Below are 25,614 nucleotides of genomic sequence, written 5' to 3' on the forward strand. Positions count from 1 at the left end.
ACACACCATCCCCTGTTTATAGGGCTTTATCCTCCAATAAATTTCTATTTAATGAGACAGAAGACTAGTGAGAGTTAAGCTGATGGGACATAACTGATAAAATACTTTTCATTAGAAGGAAAACAGGAAAATAATCAATACCGAAGTCATAATACAGCATTATCTTTAGGACTGAAGGGTAAGGACACTGGTCTCACTACTATGGGCAAAGAGTAACTTTTTTTGTTCCTCTCTAAGCCTTTGTTTCCTTACCTGAAAATTGGAGATAAAAATACTACTCTCGTAGGGCTGCTATGAAAATTAAATGAAGGCATATACATTGCCTGGACCATAGTAGCTGCTCAAAAAATAATAGCAAGTGAGATGCTTAGGGTACATAACCTAAGGATACTCTCTCGAGTTCATGCACCTGCCAACCTTGCACTTTTTTTACTTATATAAACCCAAGAATGAGAGCTCCTTATACTAGTCCCAGTCTGGATCCCGAAAGCGCTGAAAGGAAGCTGGAAAGTATAATAGCTATTATGTGATCCTAGCCACAATGTCACTGCTAACCAACAGTAAGACATTATCTATAAAAGGAAGATACAGTGAGCTGCCATTTTTGTCTTCTAACTCAAAGAGGTTGTGTGCCAAAGGACCTAGGCGGGCATAGTACCTCAATGCCTATTCTGTGTCTTCCATCCTAGCTATCTGTGAACTCCCCAGTATTAACACACATCTCACTTTCATTTTAAAATAAATGAAAAGGTAACTTTGGACATGATAAATCAGAAATTAGGAGAGTATGAGTGGTATGCCTGTTTATCCTGTCCCAAGGTCCTTTCATGATCAACAACTACATCCCACAGGGTGTCATTACATATTCAGATCAGCTTGGGCCAAAGCAAGCTTTCTCAACCACCTCAAGGGTCATTTCCCTCAGGTAGCTGCTTCTGCTCATATTCTCTCATCATTGGAGTTTGCCTATGCACTGAGCACAGAGCAGACCATATCTCTAGACAATGTGGTAAAGTATGAGTACCACTCTAGTAATGTTACCAAAATAGAAGCTATTTCTTCTTGTGGTTATGACCTCTGGCAGCAAGAGAACCAATCTTGGTTTGAGTAGATGAAGATGCCTAGCATCCCTACTAATCTATTTAGAAAGAATTATTGTATAAGAACTAATAACAGAGTATTCATTTACAAATTTCTGGGAAGAATGTCAGGACATATCCCTCTAAAGTCCTATACTCTGAACTGTTTTTTTTTTTTTTTTTTGAGACAGAGTTTCACCGTGTCGCCCTTGGTAGAGTGCTGTGGTGTTACAGCTCACAGCAACCTCAAACTCTTGGGCTTAAGTGATTCTCTTGCCTCAGCCTCCCAAGTAGCTGGGACTACAGGTGCCCACTACAATGCCAGGCTATTCTTGTTGTTGTTGTAGTTGTCATTGTTGTTTGGCAGGCCCAGGCTGGGCTTGAACCCGGATGCATGTAGCTGGCGCCCTAGCTGCTGAGCAACAGGCGCCGAGCCCACTCTGAGAATTCTTAACTGGGTAAGTACACGACGGCAGGTCACTGAATAGTAGGGATAGCAGAATACGTAGCAGGATTCAATGCCCCTGGCATCTTCCAGAATGTCAGAAACAGTCAAGGGTGCACTACACATTAAGTGAACACATAGGTGATATGTCATTCAGAAACACATGTAATTTATAAGTCTGATAAGCTACTTCTACAATTTAAATATTTCCATCCCAAACCCTGTAACACTGCAGAAAAAAGACAAAAATCTCCAGCTACTGAAATAAGATTTCATACAAACATAAATATATTTAAAATTTCTTTTAACTATAAGTAAATTCAAATAGACTATTATAATACACAGCTGTCTGTATAGATCATAAAAACAAAAACCAGGATGTTGAGCAGGTGCTGGTGGTAAAAACTGCAGGGTCAAAACTTGCTCAACTATAAACGGGAACCCACTATGGCTTACTGAACCTATCCTATTGCTAATGATTTTGTCAACCTTTGGACCCTAAAAATTTAGGATTTTCTCCTTCTTCCTCTGCCAGCTTTGGTCTGTGTCCGGCTACCCGGCCGGACAATAAGTTGCTTTTTAAAGTCCACTAAGCAATCTGTGGCTTCTGAAATGGAAGCAAAAGACTTGATAGGAGACTCATTTAAGTTGAGATGTGGGGAGGAACTCTGCATCTCTCTGCTGCAGCCTGCCTCTTCTTCCTTTGGTGAGGGTACCCTAATAAGAAGAGAAAAATTTAGATTCAATATACACCTACTAAGCATCAAGGACATGCTATGCACTGTACCAGGAGCCTTTATACATATTATTAGTACCGATAATCTTTGTAAAAGTCTATCTAGCCAGATAAGTACCATCATTCCCTTTTCAAAGATGGTGTTACTGGGTAAATCATATAGTTAAAGTCACACAAGATAGGCATTGAGAGAATGAGGATTCAAACTCAAATTCCCAAGTTGCTTGAAATCCAGGTCAGAAAACCAGGACTGGATAGGAATAGAGGTAGGGGAATAAAACATAGCTTTTGCTGTTTGTTTTAATACAATGAGTGAGTTGAGCTATCTATCTAGTTCTTAGCCTAGATAAATGAGAATCAGAGTTGTATATATAGAGAGAGGTCATAACAGTTCCACAGTGATTTCTGTGGCAACAGTTTTAATGTCAGACTACACACAGAACACAGAACCAGGCCCGTACTTTTCAGAACTCAGCAGTTCTGAAAAGTCATACTTCGGCATATATCCCAATTCACCTGAAGGCTCCTATTTCTGAAGACTTGGTCTCTGCATCTGTGATAGGAAAGAAAAAGTAATAATATTAGTAGTGTTGTTAGTAATCACACCACTTCTCACTGATCTTATGCTTCCTATGCAGTAGATACTGCTTCTCATCGAGCTTATCCAAGTAGCTCAGATCCCTAATCTCTCAGACCAATGAAGTCAGTATTGGCATCCAACAGGCTCAGCTGCAGAGGTACCAAGATGAACACTTCTGAATGAACAACATCTGAATAAATTTATTTCAAATCTGGACTTGAGGAACAAGAAGCTGCCAAAGGAAATCTGCCACCTGCAGAGATTCACAACCTGGCGACCTGGAGGCAGCAGGATATAAGGCTTGGAGAGACTGCCTTTTTACAATCATCAGAAGGCATAACAGATTTTCTTGGTGGGAGTGAACTATTAGAACTAGGTAAGTAGCTCTCACCAGACTTAAGGAGAAGTTCCTCTTCCAACTGCAGGTGGTGAATTTTAACAATAGCAACTAAAACAACAGTAATATTAGCAGCTAACATTTATCAAGAGCCTACTTATGCCAGGAAGTATGTCTGGAACTTTATTAGATATAATCCTTACAACCTATGAAATTGGTATCTACTGCCCCCTAAGTACTAGGCATAAAGAGGCAGAATTACCATGTACAATTCATTAGAAGCATGGGTTGGGATGCTAAGCTAATGGTAGGTAACATAAGAATGATGCATAAATCATTAGGAGGTGGCAATAATGTCTCCATGTCTAGTCTTCCATACCTGTTCCTCTAGGACAGTGGTTCTCAACCTTCTTAATGCTGCAACCCTTTAATAGAGTTCTCATGTTGTGGTGACCCCCATCATAAAATTATTTTCATTGCTATTTCATAACTGTAATTTTGCTACTGTTATGAATCGTAATGTAAATTATGTGATATGCAGGATGTATTTTCATTATTACAAAGAGATTGCGACCCACAGATTGAGAACTGCTGCTCTAGACGTTATACTTGGAGCTTGTGTCATTCCCTTGTGGTTTGAAAATGTTTTTTTTTTCCCAGTTCAATAGGCAATTCTGATCCTAGGTTCTATAAAGCCTAAAAAGAAACACATGATGAATAAGATAAGGTACCTCTCATTGTTCTTAGAGAGAGATGACCTAGATTGAGTCTCAAAGGCTGGCTGATTGGGTCAAATGTGCACCCATATAACCTCAACAAATAGGGGGTTGGCAGTGGTTATCTTCACAAGGCCTTAGGGAAAAGCTCAGAAAACTGGTCTTGGGCTCCTCACCTATAGTCTTGTGCTCAGAATGTTCCAAGAGACCAAGGAGTCGTCCTTCACTATGGCCTCTTTCCTATGACAGAGAAAAATTTACGAAGGGGTTACTTCATGGCACAGAATCTAAACTATAACTTCCTTAGCCCAGATCACATCTGTTTATAGAAGAGAAAAAGTATGGGGGTATAGCACTAGGAAAGTCTTGCTTCTCAATAAAGGAAGATACACAAGTATAAAAGCAACCTGTATAAAGAGAATGCATCTCTGTGCCAAGAATACTATGGATTTAAAATAGTAAGTTTCAAGATAGCTTCTACAGAAGTGATGCCAGAAGAATAAACCAGCTGTATGATATAACTAAGAATTTACCTATAAAGCAGAATGCCAAATCACCTCCTTGAAATCCCCTCATTCATAGTTCTCCGTCTTCTGGCATGACAATGACTTCTCTATCTTAGTGTCGAATGACTGCTTTCTTAGTAATCCTGGAATATGGAGCTGCTGCTTTACACCTTTGATCTTAAAGCCAAGACATGCTCTTCCAGATCTCTAATCAAAAAGCCCAGGAAGCACATCCATCTTCCCAGTGACCAGGTTCCATAGCTTTTTAAAGCTAGGCATACAAGGAAGTCAACAGAGTTGCTTTTTCCTGGCACTAGGGTATGAATTGGATATCCTTTTAGGAAATCAATCTGGTGGTATGTTTCAAGAAACTTTAAAATGTTTAAAGATTAACTATATAATCTTAATATCTCCACTTCAAGAAATCTATTTTAAAGAAATAATCAATGGTACAAAGACTGATTAATGTTTTAAAAACAGTCATATACTACAAAAGAATCAGAAAGAACCTAAATGTCGAAAAACATGAGAATGGTTTAATACTAACTACACTGTTAAGTTTTTTTGTTTTGTTTTGTTCTGAAGAGATGGGGTTTCACACTATTGTCCAGGCAGGTCTCGAACTCCTGACCTCAAGTGATCCTCCCACTTTGGCCTCCCAAAGTGCTAGGATTACAGGTGTAAGACATTGTGTCTGGCCCACCTTGAGTTTTTATAAATCTGAGAAAGAAAACTATAAGTATAGTATAGTACTATGCATAATACAGAATATAATGTAGTACTATAAAAAGTATGTATTGTCTGTGTATGTACATATATGTGGGAGGTGTCAATTATATTAAAAATGCATAGAAAAAAAAAAAAGATGGGAAGAAAATAGCCCAAAACATTAAAAGTTATCTTTCCCAGTGTTGGAACTAGAATTAAAAAAAAAAAAAAAAAGTTATCTTTGAGTAGTTAAATTATGGGTGATGATTTCTTCTAATTTTTTTGAATTTTCCATATTTTCTACAATGAACAATGTATTAATACTACTTTTCAAATTAAAAGAAAAAATAATTAAAAATTAAATATTATTTAAGGTAAATAGGAGGAAAGAGGGAAGAGAGAAGAGAGGAAACAGCCTAGAACAGAACTGTGGCCTCTTATAACTGAGAATCAGGAGGGTTACATGACCTTTCACAAAACACTCCACACATACCTTTGGGGTCCTCAGCCTCTGCTGCCACTTCTCCTCCACAGCTGAGCATGCTCTACCTCTCCCTGTAGACCCATCTCCTTGGTCACCCCTTGCAAGCTCGAGACAGGAGTCTACATGACACTGATATTCTCTCAATGGGACCAGGGATTTACAAAGATAACACTTCTCATTCCTAGCCAATCAGAAGAAAGGGAGAAACACAGTTTTAAGATGTGCTTTTGCCTCTGGGCTCCTGGATTTGTTTGAAATTCTGTTATTACATCTCAAAGTTATTCTGGAAAGGAGACATGTCAACCAATGCAGATTCACTCAGTGGGATCACCAATAAAACTAATCTGATGCCAATCAAAAGGATTGAGTGATTAGCCGTTTTCCCTGGCTGTTTCTCTGTACCCTGCTGTTGCAGCAGTGGGATGGTAATGAAATTAGCTCTTCTAACTATCTCAAACAATGCTGCTTGCTCTTCAGACATAAAATGTTCTGTCAAACTCTTCTGAAATTAAATGTAATAGTTTTCTCAATGAGAAGCTAAAACTTCAACAGAAAGGGAATACCAAGAGCATAAATCAAGATGACATTTTTATCAGGTGATGAACTTGTCTGTCTATATGCTGACTTCCTCAATTCTACAACCTGTAACATCAACTAGGAAGTTACCAAAACCATGTGGTTCTGCCAGAGGCTTTTACATAACTATATCTATCTATATCTATATACAGTTATTTTTATCTTTTTATTTACAGCAGAGTTAAGGAAAAAGTGTTATGTCCTTGAGGTCAGGCTTATTGGGTCTCAGTGAAAATGGAATTGTTGGATGAAAAGAAAGAAAATGAATATTTATTAAAAAATTTTTTTCTCTGTGGTGAAAACCTATGCAAGGCCCTTTAAACAAAACTACTCAATTTTTCAGACCCATCAGGAAGGAACTATGCTCTCCAAGGTCCTATAGCGAATAACTGCCAGAACTCAGATCTGCCTGGTTCATAAGATCATCTTAGTTTTAAGAAGCAAAAGAAAACTTTCCAAAGCATGCTATCTTGGATTTCTCTTTCTGGCATTATTCAGTAACTACAGCAAGAGACACTTGGATTAGTTCTAAGGAAGAATTTCTCTAGAGATATTTAAAAATAGAAGAAATAAGCCTCTCAAGTATTTAATTACCTGAAAGAATACAAGCCAAACCCTGTCTAATGAAAAAAACTAAACTAGTATTCCTGTTAAAGTTTATTAATTAAAAGTATTTATTAATTCCCTACTACATGAGAGACAGCAGCATTGTGGAAGATGTAGGCACTTTAGAGTCAGGTAGACTAAGCCACTTCCTGCCACATGATCTTAACCAATTACATATAACTTCTTTTCATTTCTTTATTTAAAAAAAGAATTTCTTCTTCCTTTTACAGTGGCAAAAAAAAAGAATAACTGCCTTATCAACGATTTTGAGAGTTATAAAGTAAATAAAGCACCTAGCATAGTAATTGGCATGTAGCTGGTGCTAAACAAATAGGTATTATTGTTATGCTGTCACAGACACATTTTATTTGAGGTTAGGAATACAAACATGAATGAAAGCAAATATTAGCCTTAAATAACTCATGGCTTAGACAGGGACACAGAAATGTTAAAAAAAAATTACTGCAATACGATATGAAGAATACAGTCTTAGACGAGTATCTACACTACAGCAGAATTCCAAGAGAAGAAGTCATCAGCTCTGCTCAACTGGATTAGGGAAAGACAGACCTGAAATTTAGGATCTAAGATTTGTGTTCCACAGATAAAAGTTTCTGCCTAGTGACTAACTGCTCTAACATACTTTTGGTAATTTCTTTACTTTTAGGAGGCAGTTCCTACACCTGACTGCTTCATTAGAATAAGCTTTTTTTTTTTTCCAGTTTTTAGCCAGGGCCGGGTTTGAACCCACCACCTCCGGTGTATGGGGCTGGTGCCCTACTCCTTAAGCCACAGGCACCGCCCAGAATAAGCTTTCTTAGTCAAGTTGCAACCCACAACCCTCAAGAAAGCTTTCTACATTGCCTAACGTTTTGTAATTCAACTTCTGTACTATTACACAGCAAAATGTTCACTGCTTCCCCAAAGCACCAAAACCAACATGCAAATTTTAAAAACCTAAGGACAATATGGAAATGGAATAGGTGGCAGGATTGTTTTCAATGTCTTGAAAAGGGATACAAAGTCTACTAAATAACAGAAACTGAGAGTAAGAAATTTGGCAGGCCAAAGAAGTACAGGGCGGGTGGCGCCTGTGGCTCAAGGAGTAGGGCGCTGGTTCCATATGCCGGAGGTGGTGGGTTCAAACCCAGCCCCGGCCAAAAAAAAAAAAAAGAAGTACAGGGCAAGATAAAAACCGGTCTCTTTATTTGATCTAAGCAATGGTAGTATGTTACACAGCATTCTGTGAACACAGCAGACCTACTTACTTGTCAGTGTCTAAGGAAGTCTGAGCAGCTGTCCCACTGTTGCTCTTGATCTTGGCCTCTTTTTGTCTCCGAGTCAATACTTCCAAAAACAACAAAAAATACATAGACATATATTGTTACCTAGCAGTAGACAGACTCTGAATATAAACAGCAGAACATATAGGAAAAAGTAGTTTAAAATACTACTCCAGGCCAGGCATGGTGACTCACGCCTGTAATCTAGCACTCTGGGAGGCCAAGGTAGGCAGATCACTTGAGCTCATGGGTTCGAGACCAGCCTGAGCCAGAGCAAGACCCCAACTCTAAAAATAGCCAGGAGTTATGGCGGGCACCTGTAGTCCCAGCTATTTGGGAGGCTGAGGGAAAAGGATTGCTTGAGCCCAGAGTTTGAGGTTGCTGTGAGCTATGATGCTACAGCACTCTACAGAGGGGGACAAAGTGAGACTCTGTCTCAAAAAAAAAAAAAAAAAGTCCTACTTGGAGGAGTCCATTGTAACAAGTCTCAGCCTTTTTGGTATTGAGAATAACTGTAACATTTGTACCAAAACTTTCAGCTACAAGATATCCCCCTGTTTGCTAAGCCATGAAATCTAAAAATCTAGTCCATTCTAAGAAAGATTTCTGTGTATTACCCCAACTGGCAGTACTCAAAGGAGAGATTTATACTTTCTCAACCAATATTCTGTCTGGTATGACATACATGCCAATAAATTACTCTGAAACATGGTAACAATAGTTACATTTGAGTACATAAGCTCTAATCTTTACAAAACTCAACAAAATAATCCATTTACAAGAAAAGAAACTGCAGGGCAGTGCCCACGGCTCAAAGGAGTAGGGTGTCGGCCCCATATATGGGAGGTGGCGGGTTCAAACCCGGCCCCAGCAAAAAAACGAAATGAAACTGCAAGGGGGAAGGATGGGTGCAGGGAGGGTAATCGGTGGGACCACACCTATGGTGCATCTTACAAGGGTACATGGGAAATTTACTAAATGTAGAATATAAATGTCTTGACACAATAACTGAGAAAATGCTGCGAAGGCAATTTTAACCAGTTTGATGAAAATATTTCAAATTGTACATAAAACCAGCACGTTGTACCCCATGATTGCATTAATGTACACAGCTATGATTTAATTAAAAAATAAAAATAAAAAAATAAAAGAAACTGCAGCTCAAAACAGTTTATACAGCCAGTTTTTTCCACAGTACTAGGACCACCTCCAATTCTAGTGGAGGTAACTTTAGCTTACGTCCAAAAACTCTCACATCAAAAGATACCTACTTATAAAACCACAGACATCTTTTAAATCTTGGAGGTTATTTAATCAAGTGTTTTCTGGTCTTTATTCTTCGCAATAAGAAAAACTATAGCTGAGCATTGTGGTGGGTACCTGTAGTCCCAGCTACTTGGGAGGCTGAGGCAAGAGACTTGCTTGAACCCAAGAGTTTGAGGTTGCTGTGAGCTGTAATGCCACAGCACTCTACCAAGAGCGACATAGTGAGACTGTCTCAAAAAAAAAAAAAAAGAAGAAAAACTGTAACTATTTCACTCAAACCCTTCCTTCCTTCTTCTTAACACCTGAAATCTCCAACACCAGAAAATTTAGAAAGGTTACTGGTTCACAAAACAACCTAGGTTGGAAAATATTTATCTAGTTTAGGAGTCAACAAACATTTTCTGTGGGGCCAGATGGTAAATATTTTAGGCTCAGCAGGCCATATGGTCTCTGTCAAAACTACTTAACTCCATTGTAATAGGAGGGCAGCCACAGATAATACATAAATGGGTGTGATGTTCCAGTAAAACTTTATTTACAATAACAGGTATCTGGCTAGACTTGGCCCATGGCAGGCCACAGTTTGCCTACTTTTCCAGTCCAACCTTCTATTCATACAAAAATGCCTTCTATAAACATCTCTGACAAGTAATCATATTTCAACCTGACTATACCCTTTCACTAGAGGAAATTCAAGTCTTTGCAGGGAAACCCCATTCTATTGCTACACAGTAATATGGTTCAACCTGCATTTACTTAGGACCATATGAATAAATTTATCCAACTTTCCACAAATCAGCTCTTTGAACACTTAACAAGCTACATTAAAATCTTGGATTTACTCACCTGTCTGCCTTACAAAATAAAATGTAACTTTCTTCAGAGGAGGAACCATACATAGTTACTAAACCAATCCAATTGAGACTCAGACTGCAGAACCTTTGAAGTGCCTAGATTAACTCTAATCCTTATGATGATCCTCCACATTGGTATTATTACTTTCCTCCCATTTTAACAGGGTGGAAACAAACTGAGGAGGATTGATTTCCACCAAGCTATCACAACTTATAAGCAGTAAAACCCAGGATAGAACCTAGATCCTATATTCAAGTTTACCTTCCTAATTAACCTCCTCTAGACAAAATCCAATTTGTCGGTTTTCCTTAATACGTGTGGCACCCCAAACTGAACCCAACACTTAACAAGCAGTCTAACCAGTAAAGTGGCGAGAAGAACTATGAGCTATCTCTTGTGAACGCTTAGTCTAGTAATTCAGGCAAGGGTATGTTTGATTTATCGACAATCCTGGTATACTACTAGCTTAAATATCTTAAAGACAATTAAGATCCAATCTCTATTCTCCCAAATCATCTTAAAATACAATGTTGTCAAGACTGGACTCTTAATTCTGTACATGGGCAACTAAGTTGTTGCGTACTTTTCTTTTAACACAGGACTTCATATTTGTCCCTGTTCTTTTCCAGCTGAACAGTCCAATCTGTTAAGATTGTCTGTAGTCTTAACTCTGTCATCTGTTATTACCTCTTTTCCAGCTTTGTGTCATCTGCTTAATATGACAGTATGCTTTCTACATCTTTATCCAAGTCACGGGAATACAGTTGTAAAGGACATGACCAGGAACAGAAAACTGTGACATGTTACCAAAGAAGCCTGTCTATTTCCTGCTCAACTTTCCTTCAAATAATCATTTATTGAAAATCTTCAATGTACCTTATGAGGCAGAGTCTTTGTTCAGCTGCTTATATTCTATCGATGGGGAATACCTTAAGGATGTACAGTTAGCACTACGGTTTGGCACTGTTAAAATACAAAGAAGTGATACTATCAAGTGGTAAAGGGCACTGGCTTTAGAGCTGGGCAGAATGTGTCCAAGATGGGCTTCTACTAGCTGTGTGTGGTCTTAGGCAAATTCTGTAACCTCTCGGAGTATCAGTTTCCTTAGCTGTTAAATGAGATGATAATATCTAATCCTGATAGATTTTGACAATCTTTTCAGATAGCCCAAAGCTGTAAGAGCATTCAAATCACAGAAAGCACTCAGCAAACATTAGTTGTTATTACTCATTTATATAATTCTTTTTTTTGAGACAAAGTCTCACTATGTCGCCCTCAGTAGAGTGCTGTGGTGTCACAGCTCACAGTAACCTCAAACTCTTGGGCTCAAGCGATTCTCTTGCCTCAGCCTCCCAAGTAGCTGGGACTACAGGGACCTGCCACAGCACCCAGCTATTTCCTTGTTGCAGTTGTCATTATTGTCTACCAGGCCCAGGCCAGGTTCAAACCTGCCACCCTCAGTGTATGTGGCTGGCGCCCTAACCACTGAACTATGGGCACCGAGCCTAATTATTTTTATTTTTTATATTTTTTCCTTTTCTTAAACTTTTTTAAAATTTTTTTATAGAGACAGAGTCTCACTTTACCACCTTCGGTAGAGTGCCATGATGTCACAGGATTCACAGCAACCTCTAGCTCTTGGGCTTCTGTGATTCTTCTGCCTCAGCCTCCCGAGAGCTGGGACTACAGGCGCCCGCCATAACGGCTATTTTTTGGTTGCAGTTCAGCGGAGGCTGGGTTTGAACCTGCCACCCTCGGTATATGGGGCCGGTGCCCTACTCACTGAGCCACAGGCACCACCAACTTTTTTCTTCTTTTTAAACCTTCAGCTCGTTTATATAATTCTCATTAATATTCTTCCAGATTTACTTCCTATCCTTATCCAGAGACTTAATTAACCCTATCCTTAGAAACAGCACCCATCAAACAGCCTATAATTTAGTTTGTGTAGTCTTAAGCGGTTTCCATACTAATTTTTACAAACAAAATGGACAAGTAGCCTAAGCATTACAGAACAATTATCAATACTATATAAACATCAGCACATTTGTTTCCAAAATTCAAAGATAACAAGTAACCAAAAATAAAAACATATGGCCTAGTACTGTAAATAGTGATGACAACAGCTCCTTGAGGAAAGTGGAAACTATATATACAAAAGGAAGGTTTGACAGAATGACAGTACTTAAAAGTCTTCTCAGTTTGTCTCTGTTAATCTTGAAACCACCTCAGCAGAAAATAACAGAAAGCAAGAGTTGCATGCATTCCAGCTAACACCACCCCTCCTCCAGCCTAGTACTCCCTCAGTGGAATATAAGGGGAAGAACGGGTGCTCAACCTGCACATCTGCCTCCCTTTAATAAATGGCCTGAAAGACTAGTCTCAATACAAAGGTTTTCATTAGAATTAATTATCTACCACTCTTTGAGACATTAGGCTACTTAAATTTAAATCTTAGAGTTAAATATATCAGTAATTTAAAATTGAACTCCTCAGTCCCATGAGCCACATTTCAGATGCTCAGTAGCCACATGCGACCACCGTATGCGACAACATAAATATAGAACATTTCTATCATTGCAGAAATGATATCCTATGGGTAAAGGTATAAATAATAATAATAATAAGGAAGTACCATAGGATAGTGCTATTCCTTTAAGAGATAACCAGGACTAATCCTATCACATCTTAATTTTACCTTGCGCACTACAAGAAATCCAAGCCTCCTGTGACATCCCTCATCACCTGAATTATCATTTCCACATCTTTTCTAATCCAACGCAATCTCTTGCTTCTTTTTTTTTTTTAGAGACAAAGTCTCATTTTGTTGCCCTTGGTAGAGTGCTGTGGCATCACAGCTCACAGCAATCTCCAGGTCTTGGGCTTAGGCGATTCTCCTGCCTCAGCCTCATGAGTAGCTGGGACTACAGGGACCCGCCACAACAACGCCCGGCTATTTTTTTGTTGCAGTTTGGCCAGGGCTGGGTTTGAACCCTCCATCCTCGGTATATGGGGCCAGCACCCTACTCACTGAGCCACAGGCACTCCCTCAATCTCCCACTTCTACCCTTAAAATAACTCTGCCCTCTGAAATCACATCTGTGATCAGCAAAATCCCGAACATTCTCAGCCTCCTCTGTGAAAGTTTTCTCCATCTCTTTGCTCTAACTAAAAGAAGGTTGTCTTGGGCTTCTTCCTGTACCTTCTCAAGTATTGGACATTTCTTCTTCCATACACCACAGTGCTATGAGACCTGGAATAAGGTCTCACCGTGGGATAATACCTCAGAGAGTGGAATAAGAATCCTCCTCACATGGCTGCTTCCAACCTACTGGAAAAACTAGTCTGAAGCGCAAACCATTGTGTAACTCCCCCCACACACATACGCTTTACCCTGATGTAATAGTCTATTGTCCTCCTTATTACTCCCTGTCCTACCACTTCCTGACCATTTGCTAAAAATTTTAATATACAACTTATTGTCTTTTTCCTCACTACTCTTGCCATCATTCTTGGTGACTTCAATCCAGGGGTCCTCAAACTGCGGCCCGTGGGCCACATGAGGCGGTGTGATTGTATTTGTCCCTGTTTTGTTTTTTTACTTCAAAATAAGTTATGTGCAGTGTGCATAGGAATTTGTTCACAATTTTTTTTTAAACTATAGTCCGGCCCTCCAACGGTCTGAGGGACAGTGAACTGGCCCCCTGTTTAAAAAGTGTGAGGATGCCTGTATTAGACTGAACTATATGAAGATCCAGTTTGTGTAGGTTCATCCCAAGATATGATCCATACAATACTCTGGGCCCTCAGTTTGTTGACCTCGGTTATCTACTTGCATGGATCATACCATCTCAGCCTTTCTCAAGACAGGTTCTGAGGGATTAGTAAGCCTAATGCTCTAAGGTATCCACTGTATAATATGAATCAACTTTTGTCCTCTGCATCTAGAATGGTACCCAAGCTATGTAGCCTCTTCCCTCTTCATTAGCAGTCATTCTCCATTTTTCCTCAAATTAGCAACCACTAATCTGCTTTGTGTCTCTATGGATTTGGCCATTCTGGGTATGTCATATAAATGGAATCATACAATATATAGGCTTTTGTGTCTGACTTCTTTCACTTAATATATGTTTTCAAAGTGTACCCATTTTGTAGCACATTAATTAACAGTATTTCATTTCTTTCTTCCAGTAGGCTATACCTACTATTTTACGTGCCCACCAACAATGTACTATATTAGTACATGTCCTCGCCACTGAGTATTTTCCATTTATCTATTTATTTATTTAAATAGTCATCCTGGTGTGAAGTGGTATCTTACTGTGTTTTTTTTTTCTTTTTCTGAGACTGAGTCTCAACTTTTGTCACCCTGGGTAAAATGCTGTGGCATCATAGCTCACAGCAACCTCAAACTCTTGGACTCAAGCAATCCTCTTCCCTTAGCCTCCCAAGTAGCTGGGACTACAGAAACCTGCCACCAACACCTGGCTAATTTTAGAGACAGGGTCTTGGTTCTGGCTCAGGATGGTCTCAAATTCCTGAGCTCAAGCAATCCACCTGCCTTGGCCTCACAGAGTGCTAAGATTACAGGCATAAACCACAGTGCCCATCCCTTACTGTGGTTTTGATTTATATTTCCCTTATGACTAATGATGTTGAGCATCTTTTCATGACCTTACTGGCCATTTGAATTATCTTCTTTGGAGAATGTCTATGCAAGTCCTTTAGCTATTTGTAATTAGGCTATTTGTCTTTTTGTTGCTGAGTGGTTTAAGTTTTTTATACATTCTGCATACTAAATCCTTCTCAAATATTTTCTCCCATTCTGTAGGTTATCTTTTCACTTTCTTGATGTCTTTTTGATGCACAGAAGTTTTTAATTTTGATAAAGTCCAATACGCCTGTTTTTGTTGTTGTTGTTGCTTGTGTGGCATTATATCTAAGAATCTACTGTCAAATGTATTGTCATGAAGTTTTACCCTTGAAGTTTTACTCTTCAAGAGTTTTACTCTTGAAGTTTTGTCAAGAGTTTTTAAAATGTTTTAATTAAATTTTTTTTTTATTTTCAGAGAAAAAGTCCCCCTATGTTTCCTAGGCTGGACTCATATTCTTGGGATCATATGCTTCTTCCATCTCAGCTTCCTGAGTAGCTGGAAACTCAGGTATGAGACATTGTGGCCAACTATCAAAGTTTTAGCACTTACACTTAGGTCTTTGATCAATTTTTATATATAGAGTAAGGTCCAACTTCATTCTTTTGAATGTAGATATTCAGTTGAAAAGACTGTTCTTCCTCAATGGAATTGTCTTCATGTCCTTGTCAAAAATGCCCATAAATGGTTTTGTTTTCAGACCCTCACTTGTATTCCACTGACCTAGATTTCTATCCTTATGCCAGAACCACATTGTCTCGATTAGTAAGTTGTAAAATTGGAAAGTGTGAACACTCAACTTTGCTCTTTTTCAAGACTATTCTCGATCCCTTGTTCTTTCCTATGAATTTTAGAATCAGCTTGTCAATTTATGCAAAAGTTTGCTGAAGTTTTGAGAGGGGATTTTAAATCTGTAGATCAATTTGCTGAACACTGTCACCTTGACAATGTATTCTGAACCATACACATAAAATGTCTTTCCATTTATTTAGATCTTGTTTAATTTCTTTTGATATTATTTTATAGTTCAGAGTGTAAAATTTTATATTTCTTTTGTCAAATGTATTCTTGAGTATTCTTTTTTATACTATTTTAAATAAAACTGTTTTCTTAAATTCATTTTCAGATTGTTCATTGCTAGTGTATAAAAATAGTTAATTTTATATATTGACCTTGTATCCTGAAAACTTGCTAAACTCATTTATTAGTTCTAGAGGTTTGTTTTATTTTAGTGATTCTTCAGGACTGTCTCTATATAAAATTTCATCTGATAAAATAGTTTAATAGAGTAATTTACTTCTTCCCTTTCAATTTGAATGTCTTTCACTTCACTTCTTTACCAATTGTCCTGGCTAGAACCACCAGTACTATGTTGACTAGAAGTAGTAAGAGCAGTCATCCTTGTCTTGTTTCTGATCTTAAGGAAAGCTTTCAGTCTTTCACCATTAGATATGATGTTAGCTGTGCGTTTTTCAAAGATATCTTCTATCAGGTTGAGGAAGTTCTTGTTTATTCCTAGTTTGTTGTGTATTTATCATGAAGGAGTGTCAAATTTTGTCAAATGATTTTTCTGTGTCAATTTAGACGATCATGTGGTCTTTGTCCTATAAACACAGTATATTAACTAATTTTCTAAAATGAAACCAACCTTTAAAGAACTACTTTTAGCTTGGCGCCTATAGCTCAGTGGCAAGGTTGCCAGCCACATGCATCAGAGCTGGCGGGTTCAAACCCAGCCTGGGCCTGCCAAACAACAATGACAACTACAACAAAAAAACAGCCGGGCATTGTGGTGGGCATCTGTAGTCCCAGCTACTTGGGAGGCGGAGGCAAGAGAATTGCTTAAGCCCAAGAGTTTGAGATTGCTGTGAGCTGTGACATCATGACACTCTACCGAGGAGGAGAAAGTAAGACTCGTCTCAAAAAAAAAAAAAAAAAGTACTTTTGACAGAGAATTCCCATATTCTATCACCAAAACTATTAAATCAATCTATACCTGTACTCATAAACTCTGCTTTCACTTCCAATTACACTGGATAAACTGTCCACAGGGCTATGTAAGGTCAACTTTTCAATTTGACCCTGAATCCTGATGCCTCTTGCCTAATTTGAGGATTCCCTTCCTGTTATCATCTCCTCTGAAACATCAGATTTTCCCTTTCTTAAAAGATCATTCCACTCAGTATAGAAATATGTATACTATAATATTTCTCACTTGATTATTTCTACACTTGTATATCAGAGTTACTATGCAACATCTTTATTTGGTTATTCACTAGACATCCACAAGTTACAGGCAAAACCAAACTCCTAATTTCCTTCTCTAAACCTGCTCCTGGCCCAGTGTTCCTGCTCTGAAAAAAACGAACATCTTATTAACCCGTTCGCTTGAGGCAAAACTTTGATTTTGCCTTAGTCTTTGTCTTCCTCTCACACTCCAACAAATCTTGTGGGTTCAACCTTCAGAATATCCCCAAATCTGACAACTACTTTACCTACAGCTACCACTACAATCCAAACAAACATTAAATCTTACCTGGAATAACCCAACAGTCCCCTGGTTAGTCTCCTTGATTCCATTTTTGCTCCTCTCTATAGACTATTTCTCACATAGTAGCCAGAGTTAGATTATATCACTCCTTTATTCTTAACTCCTCCATGGCTTTTCATCATATTTAGAACAAAGTGCAAAACCTCCACATGATCTGATCATTGTTTATCTCTTCTTTTCTCCCTGTTGCTTACTCTAATTCAGTTGTTGAGGCTTTCCTGCCAAACACACTAGTGATTTAGGGTCTTTACATTTGTTTCCATTACCTGGGATGACTCTTCAAATATCACCTCATGAGGTCTCCCTTGATTTTTCTACTTAATAAACCCTCTCCTTTTTCCTCTGTTGTAGTCACTCTCCATCCCCTGTTCTTGCCTCATTTTTCTTAAATTTTATTTACTATCTGTTTCCCTTATAAGAACATAAGCTTCAGGCGAGTACATGTATCCTCAGCTTGCACAAGAGTATCTAGGGCTGGGCATGGTGGCTCATGCCTATAATCCTGGTGCTCTGGCAGGCCGAGATGGGCAGATTGCCTAAGCTTACTGCTTTCTAGTACTTATAATGTATGTAGATATACATGTACATACTACAGCTATAGCATAAAAGAAAGGAGAGGGGAGTCAAATACATAATAACTAGGCCGCTATGCTTTTTGTAAAATGGTATTAATTCTAAGCAGACTATAAAAAAATCTACTTTCCCAAAGCAACCACTAAAAACACAAAGTATAGCTTTAAAAAAATAAATTAAAATGTAATTCCCAATGCGTTCAAATAATCAAAGGAGATAACAAAGAAAAACAGGACAAACCAAAAGGACAAAAACTCAGTAAGATGGCTCAGCACCTGTGGCTCAAGTGGCTAAGGCGCCAGCCACATACACCTGAGCTGGTGGGTTCGAATCCAGCCCAGGTCCACCAAGCAACAATGACGGCTGCAACCAAAAAATAGCCAGGCGTTGTGGCAGGCGCCTGTAGTCCCAGTTACTTGGGGAGTGGAGGCAGGAAAATCATTTGAGTCCAAGAGTTGAAGGTTGCTGTGAGCTGTAATATCACAGCACTCTACCCAAGGGCAACAGCTTGAGGCTCTATCTCAAAAAAGCAAAACAAAAACAAACAAACAAACAAACAAAAAACTCAGTAAGATGGTCAACCTAAATCCAACTACATTGATGCTTACATTAAATGTTAAGTTTTCCAATTAAAAATGAGAAATTATCAGAAGGCATAAAAAGCATGACCCAGTGGTATGTTGTCTACAGGAGATAAAATTAAAAACACAGGACAGGCACAGTGGTTCATGCCCATATGTTAATTAATCCTAGCACTCTGGGAGGTCAAGGTGGATGGACTGCCTGAATTCAGGAGTTCGAGACTAGCCTGAGCAAGGGAGACCCTGCTTCTAAAAAAAAAAAAAGCTGGGTGGGGCGGCGCCTGTGGCTCAAAGGAGTGGGGTGCCGGCCCTATATGCCAGAGGTGGTGGGTTCAAACCCAGCCCCGGCCAAAAACTGCAAAAAAAAAAAAAAAGCTGGGTGTTGTGATGGGCGCCTGTAGTCGTAGCTACTATGGAGGCGGAGGCAAGAGGATCGTGTGAACCCAAGAGTTGGACGCTGCCGTGAGCTGTGATGCCATGGCACAGAGGGAGACTCTGTCTCAAAATAAGTAAATAAATAAATATTAAAAATAAAAACACAGGCTGGGCATGATGACTTACACCTGTAATCCTAGCACTCTGAGAGGCCAATCTCCACTAAAAATAGAAAAACTAGCGAGGTGCTGTGGCAGGGCCTATAGTCCCCAGCTACTCGGGAGGCTGAAGCAGGAGGATCACTTGAGTCTAAGAGTTTGAGGTTGCTATGAGCTATGATGATGCCACAGCACTCTACCCAGGGCAGCAGAGTGAGACTCAATCTCAAAAAACAAGAAACAGGGGGGTGGGGAATCACGGGGTGTGATACACCTCTTGGGAATGGGACACAATTATAAGAGAGACTTTACCTAACAAATGCAAGCAGTTCTTGTACCCCCAGTGATTCCCCAACAATTAAAAAAAAAAGTGGAAATTTGCACATACAGAGTAACACCAAGATGTGTGTGCACGGAGGAAAGACATGTGAGGGCAAAGCCTAGAAGATAGCAGGCTGCAAGCCAAGGAGAGGGGCCTCAGAAGAAACCAGACTTACCAACACCTTGATCTCACACTTCCAGCCTCCAGAACTATGAGAAGTAAATTTATGTTATTTAAGCCTCCTGGACTGTGGTATTTTGTTATGGCAGCCCCAGCAAACTAACATGCCAACTCATCGCCACTTACAACGGTCTCAGCAAAACCCCCCACCCCTATGCTGATAGCGGTTCATGAATAATTGATGTTCATTCAGGGCATCTGGTTTGTTTTCCTGGTTTCCATCTCATCAGGCCCCTTCCCACTCACTGGGGAAACACTTAGCATGAACACCTCACCCTTTCCACAATGCACATGTGAGAGTCAGGAGAAGCTTCTAAATCCAATATTGACAGTGTGTTTGTAACACGGAATGCTCTGTATTTTGTTACAGGGAAAAAAATTTTATATCATATTTCAAGTAGAGTTTGAGAAAAGAAAATTTAAAAAGAAAAAAAACAAAAACAAACAAATATCCAAGATTTGGAAAAAAATGATTCTGTGTTTTGTATGGAACCAGAAAAAACCCCGTATAGCTAAGGCAGTTCTTAGTAATAAAAATAAAGCTGGAGGCATCAGCATGCCAGATTTTAGTCTGTACTACAAAGCCATAGTGGTCAAGACAGCATGGTACTGGCACAAAAATAGAGACATAGACACTTGGAATCGAATAGAAAACCAAGAAATGAAACTAACATCTTATAACCACCTAATCTTCGATAAACCAAACAAGAACATACCTTGGGGTCTTGAAAGACCCCCTATTCAATAAATGGTTTTGGGAGAACCGGATATCCACATGTAAAAGACTGAAACTGGACCCACACCTTTCCCCACTCACAAAAATTGATTCAAGATGGATAAAGGACTTAATTTTAAGGCATGAAACAATAAAAATCCTCAAAGAAAGCATAGGAAAAACACTGGAATTGGCCTGGGGAAAGACTTCATGAAGAAGACTGCCATGGCAATTCCAACAACAACAAAAATAAACAAATGGGACTTCATTAAACTGAAAAGCTTCTGTACAGCTAAGGAGACAACAACCAAAGCAAAGAGACAACCTACACAATGGGAAAGGATATTTGCATATTTTGAATCAGACAAAAGCTTGATAACTAGGATCTATAGAGAACTCAAATTAATCCACATGAAAAAAGCCAACAATCCCATATATCAATGGGCAAGAGACATGAATAGAACCTTCTCCAAAGAAGACAGACGAATATGGCTAGCAAACATATGAAAAAATGTTCATCATCCCTATCTATTAGAGAAATGCAAATCAAAACCACCCTGAGATACCATCTAACCCCAGCGAGAATGGCCCACATCACAAAATCTCAAAACTGCAGATGCTGGTGTGGATGTGGAGAGAAGGGAACACTTTTACACTGCTGGTGGGACTGCAAACTAGTACAACCTTTCTGGAAGGAAGTATGGAGAAACCTCAAAGCACTCAAGCTGGACCTCCCATTTGATCCTGCAATCCCATTACTGGGCATCTACCCAGAAGGAAAAAAATCCTTTTATCATAAAGACACTTGTACTAGACTGTTTATTGCAGCTCAATTTACAATCGCCAAAACGTGGAAACAGCCTAAATGCCCACCAACCCAGGAATGGATTAACAAGCTGTGGTATATATATACCATGGAATACTATTCAGCTATTAAAAAAAATGGAGACTTTACATCCTTCGTATTAACCTGGATGGACGTGGAAGAAATTATTCTTAGTAAAGCATCACAAGAATGGAGAAGCATGAATCCTATGTACTCAATTTTGATATGAGGACAATTAATGACAATTAAGGTCATGGGGGGAGGAAAAGCAGAGAGGGGGGAGGAAAAGCAGAGAGAGGGGAGGAAAAGCAGAGAGAGGGAAGGAGGGACAGGGATGGGGCCTTGGTGTGTGCCACACCTTCTGGGAGCAAGACATGATTGTAAGAGGGACTTTACTTAACAAATGCAATCAGTGTAAACTGGATTATTGTACCCTCAATGAATCCCCAACAATAAAAAAAAAAGAAACAAACAAATAAAAAAACAAACAAAACCAAAACAGATCAGTCCAAAGTTAATGAATGAAAAAAGAGGTAACAGGCAAATAGTAGGAATAAACTAGAAACCATATCTAGTTGTCCTATCAGGTAACATACCCCCTCAAGGGAAAGAATATTACCAGAGATAAAACTGGAAATTAAACACTCTACTTATAAGTTGGCTCGAAATTTATATGAAATGCAAAATACTAGAATATCCACTGTAATTCTGAAAAAGAACAGGAGAACTTAACACTACTTGACTGAGATTTACTATGAAGCTACTATAACCAAGACACTTATGGTATAGGCATAAGGATAAACAGATCAATTAAATTTAACTGAGAACCTGGACAAGAACCTTTACTTATAAAGTCAGTTGATTTTCAAAGGCATCAAAGCAATCCAGTGAGACAAAGAAGTCTTTTAATAAGCTGAGCTAGAATAACTAGATTTCCCCATGTAAGAAACCTCACCTACTACCTCACACCATATATATCAATAAAAGTCAATAAATGTAAACAGAAAACAATAGCCATAAAGGACAAAAAATTGATAAACTAGACTATCTTAAAAGTTCTTTTCATCAAAATAATCATTAAGAAAATGAATAGGAGGCCAGGTGTGGTGGCTCACGCCTGTAATCCTAGCACTCTGGGAGGGCAAGGTTGGTGATTGCCTGAGCTCACGAGTTCGAGACCAGCTTGAGCCAGGTGTGGTGGTGGGCACCAGTAGTCCCAGCTACTTGGGAGGCTGAGGCAAGAGAATAACTTGAGCCCAAAGAGTCTGGGATTTCTGTGAGCTATGACTCCACGGCACTATACTGAGGGTGACAAACTAAGACTATGTTTCAAAAACTTAAAAAAACAATAGGCAAGTTACAGACTAGTACAAAATATTTTAATGACATATATTTAGTGAATAACTGGTATTCAGAACATAGGAAGAATCCCTCTTTCAGGCTCGGTGCCCATAGCACGGCACCAGCCACATACACCAAGGCTGGCAGGTTCACACCTGGTCTGGGCCAGCTAAACGACAATGACAACTGCAACAAAAACACAGCCAGGCACTATGCCTGTAGTCCCAGGGTGCCTGTAGTCCCAGCTACTTAGGAGGCTGAGGCAAGAGAATCACTTAGCCCAAGAGTTGGAGGTTGCTGTGAGCTGTGATGCCACAGCACTCTACTGAGGGCAACGTTAATGAGACTCTGTCTCAAAAAAAACAAATCCCTTTTCAAAAATAAAAAGTCAAATAAATCCAATTTAAAAATGGACAAATCATTTGAACAAATACTCCATAGCCCATAATCACATAAAGAATGTGCTCACCACAATTAATCATCAAAGGAATGGATATCAAAACCACAGTAAGATACCATTACGTACCCACTAAAATGGCAAAAATTTAGAGGTTAAAAACCCAGAGAATGCCGAATGGTGGCATAGATGTAAAACATCTAAAACTCTCATAAATGGCTAGTGGAAACATAAATGGTATAACTACCTTGGGAAAAGGTTTGTACTTATAACCTAGCAATTCCATTCCTAACTATTTAAGAAACATGAAAATCTTGGGCCAGCATAGTAGCTCACGCCTATAATCCTAGCAGTCTGGGAGGCCGAAGTGGGTCGATCTCTTGAGCTCAGCAGTTTGAGACCAGGTTGAAGAAAAGTGAGACTCTGTCTCTACTAAAAATAGAAAAACTAGCCAGGCATTGTAGGGGGCACCTGTAGTCCCAGCTACTCCAGAGGCTGAGCAAGAGGATCGCTTGAGCCCAGGAGTTAGCTGTGATGCCACGGCACTCTACCCAGGGCAACAGAGTGAGACTCTGTCTCAAAAAAAAAAAAAAAAAAGAAAGAAACATGTAATATTGTTTACCACACAATTTATATAGTATGAATGTTCTGGGGAGGGCGGAGACAAGATGGCTGACTGAAGCCAGCTTTCCATAGAGGCTCCTGTCCAGAAGGAGAGTTAAAGGACACAAATTTAGCAAGTAACCTGGCAGATTAGAGTTGCGCCAAGAGAGAAGGTTGAAGAACACACATCAACCCTGCTGAGGTGAGCTGCAACCCCAAGGATACAAACAAAAGGTACAAAATCCATCGCCAAGCGAACAGGAGTTCCCTCCCCCATGAGAACGCTCAGAGTACCCCATAAACAAATGAGCAGAGTTCAAAAGTCCTTCCATTATATCCCACAGGAGAGACCCTCTAAAAACTGGACCTACCTTTTCCCCTGGAGCTTTGCCAAGGATCCGTACAGTGGATCTAAAAACTGGACCTACTTCCCCTACTAGGGTGCCATGGTACTCTCCTGCCAGGCATAAAACTATATAAAACTGTATATATTCTCTACCTGCAATTCTGAGCTCTTAGCACTCCCCTCCACTCTCACTCTGAGGTCTGGAAGCCTGTCCCCCAGGAGTCTAGATTCTTAGGTATTATCTCGACAGGTGCAGACAGAGCATGGACTGCTGCTGGCCAGTGCTGATTCTGCAGCACAGAAGTGAGGAGGGGACGGTTAGCTGAGAGGGAACCATGCCAGAGCGGCAGTGCCCCAAGGCACAGAGCAGCAGCCATTTTTGGCAACAACAGGGCTCACCCTTGCATATTCTGGAGTCATACCCGGTCTCTCTGGGCAACCAGAGGAGGCTGGGCATCTTCTCTGGTGGCAGCCACCGGCAAAGATCTGGAACAGAAACACAGGCCCTGTGAGTAAAGGGTTTGCCTGAGGCAATACCGGCCTGAGTGGCATGCAGGGACTAGAAAACGCACGCACAGAGCCGGCAGACTCCCAGGGCAGGGCTGACCCAAAAGACCACTTTACTGAGCCTAAGATGCACCCCACCCCCAGGGGATCATCAGCCTAGACAAAGGAGGGCAGGAGGCTAGAATTGACAGCTAACCCTGCTGCGAATACAAACTACCAGGCAGCAGCAAACAGGGCCTGAGGCACAGGTTCTGTGAACTCAAAACAGCTTCTCCTCTGCAGGGGAATTTAGCCAGGACAGAAACAAATTCCGCAAAGTTGTTCTGTTCTGTCAGTAACATCAATCGGGGGCGGGGCTAGAACTGAGTAAACAGCCCCAGCCTCCAAGTGCCTGAGGCCTCACCCCCTCCCACCCCCACCAGATAGTGGCAGAGAGTAGCGGCCTGGCTGAGGAAACATAGATATTCCCTGTGATTCAGGCAGGTGCAAACCCCTGGAGTATCTGCTCATTGGAGGCAACTGGGCCACAGCCCTACGGGGTTTATCAGTGACTAAGTGTGACAGAGGTGCAATGCAGGGAAGGAGGCATCAACCTTCCCAGACTAATCTATTTGGTGGGTGGGTCCTCCTGACCTCACAGAGCACTGGAGCAAGTCATATTTGAGTTGAGTTGTCAGCAGACCCTTGTGATCTAGTTGCCACAGACCTTTTAAACTCTCCCACCTGAGACAGGTGCTGACTGAGACAATTGATTTGGACCTCTTAAACTAGGCCAATCGCCCAAGGACTATCCAAGTGGAACCTTGCGTGTGTAGTTGTAGGAAGGTTTGATTTTCCTTTTCCAATTGTTGCCTCTGGGGGGCAGGGTGAATAATTCTAGTATTTCTCCACAGCTGAGACTTCAACGCAGAGTAACTGATGCACTAGGTTCGGACAGAGACCAGCTAAAAACAAGACAGAGACACTTAGCCCCACCACACCAAGCAGGTCCCCAGTTTCTCAGGCCCATAGCACTGTACGGATCCTTGGCAAAGCTCCAGGGGAAGATGTACAGACACCAGTCCCAGCATTTGGGCAAAAGGCTGGTTAATCACTACTCCTGGAGACCCGAATGCAACTTTTCTTTATTCACTCATCTAGTCAAATGATGCAAAATAATCATGCGGCGAAATCAGCAGAAAAACTCTGGTAACATGAATAACCCAAGTAGATCAACCCCTCCCCCCACCCCCCAAGGAAAGATATGGCAGATGTAACTGAAGATCCCATTCATAAATAGATGGCCGAAATGTCAGAAATCGAGTTCAGAG

General features: G+C 40.1%; 1 protein-coding gene across 4 annotated transcripts in view; it reads right to left on the reverse strand.

Moving 5' to 3' along the window:
- Positions 1-1,811: 1,811 nt before the first annotated feature.
- The window catches only part of UIMC1 (ubiquitin interaction motif containing 1), a 122,856-nt gene continuing 99,053 nt past the window's right edge, over positions 1,812-25,614 (reverse strand). For all 4 annotated transcript variants that reach the window (XM_053566389.1, XM_053566387.1, XM_053566385.1 and 1 more), the window contains 5 exons: positions 8,042-8,120; positions 5,601-5,772; positions 4,070-4,133; positions 2,777-2,813; positions 1,812-2,241 (listed from right to left, as the gene is read on the reverse strand). In XM_053566389.1, coding sequence (XP_053422364.1) covers positions 2,031-2,241; positions 2,777-2,813; positions 4,070-4,133; positions 5,601-5,772; positions 8,042-8,120 — 563 coding nt within the window. In that variant the 3' untranslated portion in view covers positions 1,812-2,030. The remainder of the gene's footprint in view (positions 2,242-2,776; positions 2,814-4,069; positions 4,134-5,600; positions 5,773-8,041; positions 8,121-25,614) is intronic.

Source organism: Nycticebus coucang, chromosome 17, assembly GCF_027406575.1.
Source record: "Nycticebus coucang isolate mNycCou1 chromosome 17, mNycCou1.pri, whole genome shotgun sequence".
Classification (NCBI taxonomy): domain Eukaryota; kingdom Metazoa; phylum Chordata; class Mammalia; order Primates; family Lorisidae; genus Nycticebus; species Nycticebus coucang.